This window comes from Nerophis ophidion, linkage group LG03 (assembly GCF_033978795.1).
Source record: "Nerophis ophidion isolate RoL-2023_Sa linkage group LG03, RoL_Noph_v1.0, whole genome shotgun sequence".
NCBI lineage: Eukaryota > Metazoa > Chordata > Actinopteri > Syngnathiformes > Syngnathidae > Nerophis > Nerophis ophidion.
In genome coordinates, this window is record NC_084613.1 from 24702980 (window position 1) to 24713935 (window position 10956).

A 10956-nucleotide genomic window follows, 5' to 3' on the forward strand; every position below is an offset into this window, starting at 1 on the left:
GGTACCTCCTGAGGGAGTCTTCGTCTGGGGGGTCCACAGGCATTTCTTGGTTTAAGGCCTCTGGAGGCTCAGGGGGTCGGGCTGGAGCAGCCTGTCGATAAACCCTCTCCCACTGGGCTGTATCCTGGTTGTACATCAGACCAACGGTCTGCTCGGTGGGCTGACCAGAGGACGAGCCTAGTGGGAAGGCCACAGCCGATACTCCTCCCCCTGCAGGTAGAGGGCGCTGTCCGCTCTCCAGAGGCCCCCTCATGGCCTGCATTTGGCCATCCAACGCGTTTCTGCCGGGGTCTTGTTGCCAGGCGGGAGAAGAAGGAGAAAGGGAGGAAGAGGAGGGAGAGGAGGAGGGCTGGACATTGGAGGAGGAAGTGGAGGAGGTCTGGTTAGTGCGCTCCCAACGCTGAGAGTCGTGGTTAAAGGTCAGCAGGTTGTGACAAGCCCGGCAGCGGTTCAGGTGGCCGTGAGAGCTGGGGGGAGTGGCGTTGTTCTCCGGAGGGTGGGGTGTAGAGGGAGGAGGAGGGAGAGGAGGCTGGTAATGGATGATCGTTGGGGAGGATGAGGAGGTGGAGGACGAGGGTCTGGCTGGTTCTGAGTCCACATTGTTGTTCAGCAACTCTTGGCTCTGTTCTTGGTTTCCCTCAACCATGCCGACCCCGCCCCCCATTGGCGGCTCCAGGTCGTGCATGCGATCAAACTCCAGGAAGTAGCGGCTCAGGTTGCATCGCAACACGTTCCGGAAAGAGGCGGGGTTGCTGCGGGCGCCGTCCCAGAATGGGTGGTGACCACTGCTGGTATTGGCTCCGTCTCGAGAACCTGCGTCTCCCTGTTGGGGGAAGCCCCTCCCATCGCTAGCAGAGGTGTACACCGGGGAGTGGGAGGAGCCATCCTGCCGACGCAGCACCGACAGGAGGCTGACCGAGGAAGAGGAGGAGGTTCTGGGGGGTAGCATCCCTGGGCCGACTCCACTGTCCCTCAAGCTTAAAAAGTCATGAGTCCAGTCTGGTCCTGCTCTGGGGGTGGAGTTTGGCTCCACGCCACCAGGAGGCGGAGCGTTGAGAGAAGTGGCGGCACTGTAGTAAACAGAAGTAAAGGCTGAGGGGCGTTCTGATGGCTGCCTGGGTTCGGTGCGAGCCGACGAAAAAGACGAAGAAGTGGGAGGGTGGGAGGGGTCGGATGGTGACGCCCCAGTGGAGGCAGTGCTCATCAGCGAGGGGCCGCGATTGGTTGAGCAGTGACTGCACATGCATACCATTCCAAGGAAGCGAGTGCAGCCGAGGAAGGACGGCCCACGCTCCGTGTTGGGGAACGGGGCCAAGGGGGTGCCAGGGGAGTCCTCCGAATGAGCCACATTGTCACTAAGTGGCCGGGGCGGCTCCCCCGTACCCTGTGTCCCCGGGGAGCGGGACGAGAGTATGTGCAGAAAGTTGTGGAGGATGGGAGTGCGGCGAACCGGTTGAGGCAAAAAGGAGCGCTGGCGGAAGTGGGGCATCTCCACACTGTCCATGGGAACGTCGGCTTCGTCCTCGTTCTGAAAGACACTGCAAAGTTGGAGACAAACAGAGGACATACCCCCACCCTAAGAATCAAATTAAAACAATAAGAGGGCTAACCTGCTGATTGGACGGATTTACGATGGCCGTCAACAGGTTGTGACCTAGCGGATCAAACCTTACCAACCTGAGGGGCACACAAACACTTTAGTCATGTAATATAAGGACTTCATCATTTACATGTCATCTCCAACACTAGAATGTTTTTGTTTCCATGCTCCTGCTGTGAACATGTATCAATCACAGCTAGTCACGGCTGCTAGGTCAGTCAGACACACCTCACTCGCTCGGCGTCGCTGCCAGTCTTGACGGCAGCAAACGGTTCCGGTCGGCTCCAGTCCCAGAAGTGTAGCTCGTTGTTGGTAGCGATGAGGAGAAGCTGAGCAGTCGGGTGGAAGGCCAGCGAGGCGATGGCCACGTTGCTGTCAGTGTACCAACTCTCGCTACCGCCCTGCGCACACACACACAATCTTAATATGCACATCAACATCGCGCGAATAGCCTACCCGCCAACTGCTGATTTTGATACGGATTTGCTGTAGCACAATAAGCACAAATACAAAGTAACACAGTGGCACCCGATTAAGCCAGTGCTGATTATGTCACAAAAAAACCTGTCTATGTAGACCAACTGGGCAAATCCCGGTCCACCGTGTTTTTATGATTGCCAAAAAATACCTGTTTAAAGCCGACTGCACTTTTTTGGGAATTTTGCCTATCTTTCACAAACATTATGAAAGACATGACAAAGGATGTTTTTTTTTTTAAAGCATTCTAACTTGTAAATAAAAGTCAGCTAATGGCAGAGCCAATTGGAGGTCATCTATTCTGCCCATAAACCCAATAAAAAACATCTAAAAAGCGCCAACAATACTCTATTTATATTTTATGAGCTATATATTAACCAAGTATTAGTGATATTGTTATTATAAGCGCTAACCCAGTCAAACTATTTCAAGCGGCGCCGCGATCACAAGCCTGTGTGCCAGTCAGTACATGTCTATACACTAAATTAGTGCGACTTCTTAAATAGTTTGGATCTAAATAAGCCTCCTACAGCACATGGAAACACAGATTATGTGATTGGAAACTAGATCTCTCAAGGGGGTGTGCGGCAGGACAGCACCTTTGGTATCACGCATGCGCCAGTCTCAACATACGGGATAAACCCGGAAGCATATACAATTCATTAAAAACAGCAACAATTGTAATGAAGGGGATACTTTTTATTTGCTTCACAAATTTAAAAAACATAACATTTTGAAATGAATCGATGGGAGGAAAAAATAAAATAGCTAAGGAAATGTAGAAAATCGGCTTAATTTGGACTTACGAACAAAATAGGAATGGGATGAAATAGAATGAAGCAGGTACACTAAAGGCGAATAATAACGCATACACAAACCTCTTCACGCTGCATTTGTGTAAACCAACTGATTCACTTTCTGCATAACTGGCAAAATAGTCCAGAACAATAGCAACCTTACTCTGGATATCCGTCGGGGCACAAACAATCGTTTCCTTCGGATTTAAAACTCAATTAATCAATCCATAGATCCTTTTGGAAGAACTTTAAGACATTCAAAAGTTTTGTTTCCGTGAATTTCTTCTGAAAATTTCTTCGAAAAAACTCTTCCGCCGGTCTTTCATTGCTTGCAACCTGCATCTGCACGGATACATTCTTGGTCGTAGTGTCATGTTCGTAGCGCAATCTTAGATCATTTCATGCTGCTGTCTGCTATTTAACATCAGCATAGCCATTAGAGACGTAATATTCTTATGTGCCAATATTACAGCGGACATCAGTTAAAACAAATTGTAAGGATTTGCAAATGGCTAGGGTGACGTCATTTGTCAACCGTCAACCGGAAAAGGAATTCATTTAACCGCGCTACAATGAAATAGCGTCTCCCAGTGTTCGGGAGGCACGTGGCGTACGACCAATATTATCCTTGCAGAGAGTGCATGCACACCTGGGATTCACACATAAGTGTGAAAATACAAAAAAAAGAACTAGTTGAGGAATGACACTAATTTAGTGCATGGAAACAGTGACTGTTGTCATGGTTGACTTATCAGCTGCTTTCTCATTTCCGTGCTCGTCAACTTTATTGTACATCACAAATAATGCCTCTCACCTGGATAGAAGGACGAGAACGTATTCCGACAAGTTGGTACACTTTGGCAGCGAATTTAAACCCAGAAATGACGAGGACGCTTGGTTGCACCCCCCTTTTCCAGGTTTATAAGTATAGTCCCAATTAGGCAGTCTAAATGGAATATATGAACATCCTACCAGTCGGCATCCTAATGACAGCAGACGTTAAACAGTAAGTGATGTTTTATAATGTTTGTTGGCTCTCATAAGGTCGCAGTGAATTATAATCAGTGATGTCGTTGGAAAAAAGGGAAACGTGATGCGTTCTTGAAATTAATGCGCCGCGTGTGCTTAAAATAATTAAAGTACGTAAATATTAAATTTTATTGTTAATGTGCCTGTTACTACATTACATATATACTCACATGATGTATATTAAACCTTAATGGAGGTGTTTGGATGTTCCTTTAATGGAATCATAGGCTCCATTGTAAGGGAACTTTTGATCGCATTAATTTAATATTTACAATGCGTTAAAAAAAAATACATCCATCGTCATACAGATTGTGAACGATAGGCAAAAATCTTCAAAAAAGTGCAGTTCCCCTTTAAGTTAAACTCGACATTCATGGTCGTCCGCTTTAGTCGGCATAAAATATAAGAGCCAGAGGGGTAATTTCTATGAAAAACCTGTTTATGTCGAGATGTGTAAATCGTATTAACTTCAATATTATTGCTAAGCAGCGTGAAACAACAACATAACTCCCATTAATCCAGGGTTTTTCCAAGATTTCCAAAATAACGGTGGCGGTAGGGGCGTGGTCACCATGACATCGTATATTTGCAAAATTTGCTATGATTAAAATATTTTCTTTAAAAAGACTAAAACATGTATACATACATTTAAAACAAATCTGTTAATATTTAGAATAACCGCATATTTTTTTATATAATATCGTTCTATTTTGAATTGTTGCTGCTTATTGTACTACAATGTACTTTGTTGAGAATTTTACTACGTGTTTAGAGACTTTTTGTGATTTTTTCTTTATTAAAAACAATGAGCAAAAAATCTAGTATGCTTTTTTTCTGGTGTTATTGTAGACTGTATTCTTGTTTTAGACTCTACTCCTGTCCCTCAATGTACCTGACAAAGTGAGCGACACCTGCTTGGCGCTGCTGCTCCAGTTGGACTTTCTCTCCTTAAAAGCCGCCACTATTCTTTTAAAAATTGCATATTTTGAAGAGCGATGGCTATATCACAAAACCCCTTTTCGGACGCGCTGTTTTCGGTGACCAAAGTCTTTTTTTGGCAGCCAGATTTTCGGTCATTAGTGCGCAAATAATAGGCTATATATCAATATATAAATATATATATAAATATATATATATATATATATCCATACTGTAACCAATTGTTGGTGGTAATATTTTATGTTCGTGTGGTTTTGTTTGGTGTTCAGTTTTCCCATGATCCCAAAAGCAATTGTCCGTGCCTGCAAGTGAATTGGCAGGGAATGAGGAAGTGTTGTTGTGTGTCCGGGAAGCACAAGGACGAAAGTGTGTGCACAGGAGGTAAACCTGTTGGAATTAGGCCAGTTATTATCATGAAATTGGCAATAAAAGTACATAGAATCAGAGTTTTTGTGATTTTTACTGGAGGCTGCAATACATTATATTGCTTTAAATTTGGTTTCACGTAAATAAAAAACAGACTTTTAAACTGTGGCAGCTATGAATTAACCATGGCAGTGCGCCACATTTATTTATATTAATGGGAAACCCTGAAATGTCTACAATGTGACTTCCTGTTCAGTGCAACACAAGCTTAAAAATAAAAGCATAGCAGTAATAACCAGGATTCTACCACATAAAGTAACAGAACGCACCCACTGAAAAAAATACGCAAGAAAGATTGGCAAATGTACAAATGCTCTAATGTCATCATAGTCGAGGCATAAAAGAAAATTAGCGAAGAAACTTTGTTAGACAAGAGTATAAATTTCATATGAAAATACATAAATCTAAAAATAAAATCCATTATAATGGTGATTTTTCTTTGGCCATAGTCACCAGTAATTTTGCAGGCAGTGGTTAGTTTTGGTTATGTCGACATAAACGGGTTACACTGTAATGGGCTTTGAAATCTTTTTTTTTTAAAAACGGCTTTACATAGATATTGTTCACAGATGGGGGCAGACATAAGCAGATTGAGTCTCCACCTCCCCTACTCACATGCAAGTCCCAGATGCGAACTTCACCATCAAGGCACCCGGAGGCCACCAAGCCGGGAATGGTGGGGTGAAAGGTCACGCACCAGGGAGTTCTACGGTGGCCCACTAGAGAATGGAGGCACTTTCCGGTCTTGACTTCCGTGATGTAAATGTTGTGGTTGACGTGCGTGGAGGCCATGAGGGTCCTTCAGGAGCAACAAACACACGGCATTAACATTCCCCAAGGCAATAGTGGAACCATCCAAAAGAAAAAAATGTGTGCGTTGTCCTCACCGGTCAGGGCTGAAGGCCAACAGGAATGTGGATCTCGGGCTGTCGGGCAGCTCCACTTTCTGCTCAGAAGCAAAAAGTTGCTCAGCACAGCAGAAGGGCAACAAGACAAAGCAGACAACGGCATCCTCACCTGACTCTGCCACTTCATCGAGCGCACTTTCTCCTCCACGAGCAGCTGGAGGAGGCGCTGCGAGCCGCACGTCTGCCAGCCGCGCTCCCGCCTGGACAGGATATGCACCGAGTTTCTGGGAGAGGACGCCATGATCAGTGGTAAGGGTCGTTGACCACTTCTAAGCTGGAAGGGTGGGGGAGGGAAGGGTGTCGTTACACAACAAGATGTTCTGTAGCGTCCTGATCCGGCCCACTTTCTGCTGTACACACACACACAATGAGGTACTTTAACATATATAGGATTTTTTTTTGTTTCCATTCAAGTCAATGTGTCGATTTCCACCGCCGCCGAACCCATTGCGCACGCCGGCAACATGCTGGTGCCGTAACGCATCCCTGCTCAAAATATACGCAGAGGTTTTATATTAGCCAGACGGCGCAACAAGGCAAATCAATTTAGCTAAAATTTGCTTGTGTGGGACAGTCATGCACAAACTAAAAAAATTATCTGATTTACAGTCCAGGCAAAAGTTTGGCCACAACTTCTCATTCAATGTGTCTTCTTTATTTTCATGAAGGCATCAAAGCTGTGAATGAACACGTGGAGTTATGTACTTAACAAAATAAGATGAAATAACTGAAAACATGTTTTGTATTGTAGTTTCTTCAAAATAGCCACACTTTGCTTTGATTACTGTTTTGCACACCCTTGGTATTCTCTCGATGACCTTCATGAGGTAGTCACCTAAAAATGGTTTTCACTTCATAGGTGTGCTTCATCGTTTTGATGCCTTCAGAACAATCTACAATGTAAATAGTCATGAAAATAAAGAAAACACATTGAATGGGAAGATGTGTCCAAACTTTTGACCTGTACTGTACTTTCAAAATAAAATACTTTGTGTTCAAAGCGGATCGTATTTTACACTTTGAAACATCCTAATGGGCAGGAACGGACCTTAGGTCAACTTGTCCAAGATTTTTAGTAGTAATTTCACCTCTATGACACAAATGGATGAGGACTGGCTGATTTCGGAGGTCCAAAATCAGACCACATATCGCATATCTTGGACATATCTTGGGAGCATGTGTCAAATGCCACCTGATAGGGGGCTGGGGAAGCAGGGAAGTGTTTAGCGGGAGTTGAATGAGAAGTGTGCGTGTATAACGCTAACCAGGGATGATGTTACTGTTGTGTTGTTAATTGCTACAAATAGAAAAATAAAGTTGTTGTTGTGCAAGGCAAAAATGTTTTCTTTTCCTCGAGTGAAGTCAGTGCCATCACAGACAGACTGTGGGTAAGGAAAGCTCAAGACTTTCCACGGTGTTGCTGTTCAGCAGCCGTTACGGATTTCAAATGGAAGGACCAGGAATATTCGCTTCAGCTACTCTGGAACGACCGAATAAAATGTTAAACCCTTATAAGTGATAAAGCGTAAATTTGCCAGATCTCGTAAAAGTCTATGCTATTTTGCTGCACGGCGGAAGTCGCAACAACAATATTAAAAGATTCTCATTTCAAGAAGGGTGTATAAAAAAAGTTTGTCCCCAACAGAAAATAATTGAGAGCCACTGCACTGACGTGTCCTTCCTGCCCTAAAAAACAGGGCGTTTTTCCTTGCCTCTGTTGCCAAAATTCTTGCTCATGTTGTTTTGACTTTTTTTTTGTCACATGTGACAGACAACCTCCTCACGAGGCCTTCAGAAAAAATATTGTCTTCAAATGCCATCCATTTTCTAATGCTTATTTGCTTTTGGGGTCACGGGGGGCGCTGGCGCCTATCTCAGCTACAATCGGACGGAAGGCGGGTTACACTCTGGACAAGTCGCCACCTCATCGCAGGGCCAACATTCACACTCACATTCACACTTTAGGGCCAATTTAGTGTTGCCAATCCACCTATCCCCAGGTGCATGTCTTACACCAAATACATAAGAAATAAAAACTATGCCGCCATGTCAAATTAATTGACAGGCTGGAAAAAAGGGCACAATGCAAACATTCAGTCCTATTTTAAGATTGGCTGATGACACTGGAGAGTACTTTCAATGGCCAATTAAGAGTCATTTACTATGTACTGAAGAGTAGGGTTTTTCTGTGCATTGCTGGCTAATTTGACTTCATTCATCGACTTCCATCAAATGGTGGTGCACTGCATCACAGGTTAAAGACACACACACACACACACACACACCGACATTTATAGAATGACACAATGAGCCATTATATGATTTGGAATGTAAACCTCACATTAGCTCCCAGAAGAAATAATAAACATTCGTCGATTGAAACCCGCTCCAAAGACCGCCTCCCCCCCCAATCCGTCAAGTCTTTTTTTTTTTGAGCATTTACATGACTTAGCTTTAGAGTTGACTTCAACATTTGTATGTTTTATGAAAACAAGTTATAGTATGCGGCGCACTGTTAAGAGTGCAAGGTTAGGTTGGACAAGTCATGATGAAGATGATGTTTAAAGTAGAGGCCTACCTTTCTTCATCTTTGGGAGCTGCTAATGTTAGCCACTTAGCTAGCTTTGGCCTAAACGGACATAAAAAAAATGTAAATCTATAATCGGCGATTTATTTTGCTGATGAAGAACAACGTCCACCTACACGAATGAACAGCATTCGTGTTTCGAGGGAAGGCAAAGTAGAATAGTTAGCTAAGGCATTGGTCCACTGTTTAGACTTGCTGCCCGACACCGAATTGCTACTGCGTAGCTAGCTAGCTGCTAGCCGCACGCAGGTCTACCAACAGAGCACCGAGTACTACTCATCGAACGCAACGTAAGCCCGACTCTCATTCAGAAAAAAAAATACATTTCAGACTCAAGTTCCAAAGTAATTTCTGCACTAACCAACTTTTGTGGAAACAGGTTTACGCAGAGAATATCAGAAGGTGGGAGGATTTACATTAATCTTCAATTGACTACTCAGACTACAACTCTACAAAACAAAAAAAGAAATATATGCATTTAGGGCAGGTGTGTACAAAAGTACACAGAAAAGATGGAGAGTCCCTCTGATATGTATAATTACAATTATATATATATATATATATATATATATATATATATATATATATATATATATATATATATTTTTTTTTTGGGGAGGAGACCCTGCCCAAGTGGAGGAGTTCAACTACCTAGGAGTCTTGTTCACGAGTGGGGGAAGAGTGGATCGTGAGATCGACAGGCGGATCGGTGTGGCGTCTTCAGTAATGCGTCGTTGTACCGATCCATTGTGGTGAAGAAGGAGCTGAGCCGGAAGACAAAGCTCTCAATTTACCGGTCGATCTACTTTCCCATTCTCACTTATGGTCATGAGCTTTGGGTCATCACCGAATGGATAAGATCACAGGTACAAGCGGCCGAAATGAGTTTCCTCCGCCGGGTGGCAGGGCTCTCCCTTAGAGATAGGGTGAGAAGCTCTGCCATCAGGGAGGAGCTCAAATTATCGAGATGAGGTGGCTCGGGCATCTGGTCAGGATGCCACCCGAACGCCTCCCTAGGGAGGTTTTTAGGCCCCGTCCAACTGGTAGGAGGCCACGCGGAAGACCCATGACACGTTGGGAAGACTATGTCTCCCGGCTGGCCTGGGAACGCTTCGGGATCCCCCGGGAAGAACTAGACGAAGTGGCTGGGGAGAGAATGTCTGGGCTTCCCTGCTTAGGCTGCTGCCCCCGCGACCCGACCTTGGACTAGCGGAAGAAGATAGATGGATGGATGGATGGATGGATATATATATATATATATATATATATATATATATATATATATATATATATATATATATATATATATATATATATATATATATATATATATATATATATATATATATATATATATATATATATATATATATATATATATATATATATATATATATATATATATATATATATATATATATATATATATATATATATATATATATATATATATATATATATATATATATATGGACGGCGTGGCGCAGTGGGAGAGTGGCCGTGCGCTAACCGAGGGTCACTGGTTCAAATCCCACCTAGAACCAACCTCGTCACGTCCGTTGTGTCCTGAGCAAGACACTTCACCCTTGCTCCTGATGGGTGCTGGTTGGCGCCTTGCATGGCAGCTCCCTCCATCTGTGTGTGAATGTGTGTGTAAATGGGTAAATGTGGAAGTAGTGTCAAAGCGCTTTGAGTACCTTGAATGTAGAAAAGCGCTATACAAGTACAACCCATTTATCATTATTTATCATTTATATATATATATATATATATATATCCATCCATCCATCCATCCATTTTCTACCGCTTATTCCCTTTGGGGTCGCGGGGGGCGCTGGTGCCTATCTCAGCTACAATCACGCGGAAGGCAGGATACACCCCGGACAAGTTGCCAACTCATCACAGGGCCAACACAGATAGACAGACAACATTCACACTGACATTCACACACAAGGGCCAATTTAGTGTTGCCAATCAACCTATCCCCAGGTGCATGTCTTTGGAAGTGGGAGGAAGCCGGAGTACCCATGTGTAAGTGTCGGGCGGCACAGTGGAACAGTTAGTGCATGTGCCTCACAATACGAAGGTCCTGATCGAGTTCAATCCCGGGCTCGGGATCTTTCTGTGTGGGGTTTTCATGTTCTCCCCGTGACTGCGTGGGTTCCCTCCGGGTACTCCAGCTTCCTCCCACCT

The 10956-nt window shown here is 44.1% G+C and overlaps 1 protein-coding gene across 7 annotated transcripts in view; it reads right to left on the reverse strand.

Annotated features, from left to right (window-relative positions):
• The window catches only part of ambra1b (autophagy/beclin-1 regulator 1b), a 35346-nt gene extending 26323 nt beyond the window's left edge, over window positions 1-9023 (reverse strand). For 2 of the 7 annotated variants that reach the window (XM_061894681.1, XM_061894675.1), the window contains exons 1-7: window positions 8755-9023; window positions 6286-6526; window positions 6156-6214; window positions 5884-6067; window positions 1829-2001; window positions 1611-1677; window positions 6-1528 (exon numbers count right to left, since the gene is read on the reverse strand). In XM_061894681.1, coding sequence (XP_061750665.1) covers window positions 6-1528; window positions 1611-1677; window positions 1829-2001; window positions 5884-6067; window positions 6156-6214; window positions 6286-6417 — 2138 coding nt within the window. In that variant the 5' untranslated portion in view covers window positions 6418-6526; window positions 8755-9023. The remainder of the gene's footprint in view (window positions 1-5; window positions 1529-1610; window positions 1678-1828; window positions 2002-5883; window positions 6068-6155; window positions 6215-6285; window positions 6527-8754) is intronic. The other 5 variants (XM_061894680.1, XM_061894679.1, XM_061894678.1 and 2 more) reach the window with 5 other exon arrangements.
• Window positions 9024-10956: the final 1933 nt, after the last annotated feature.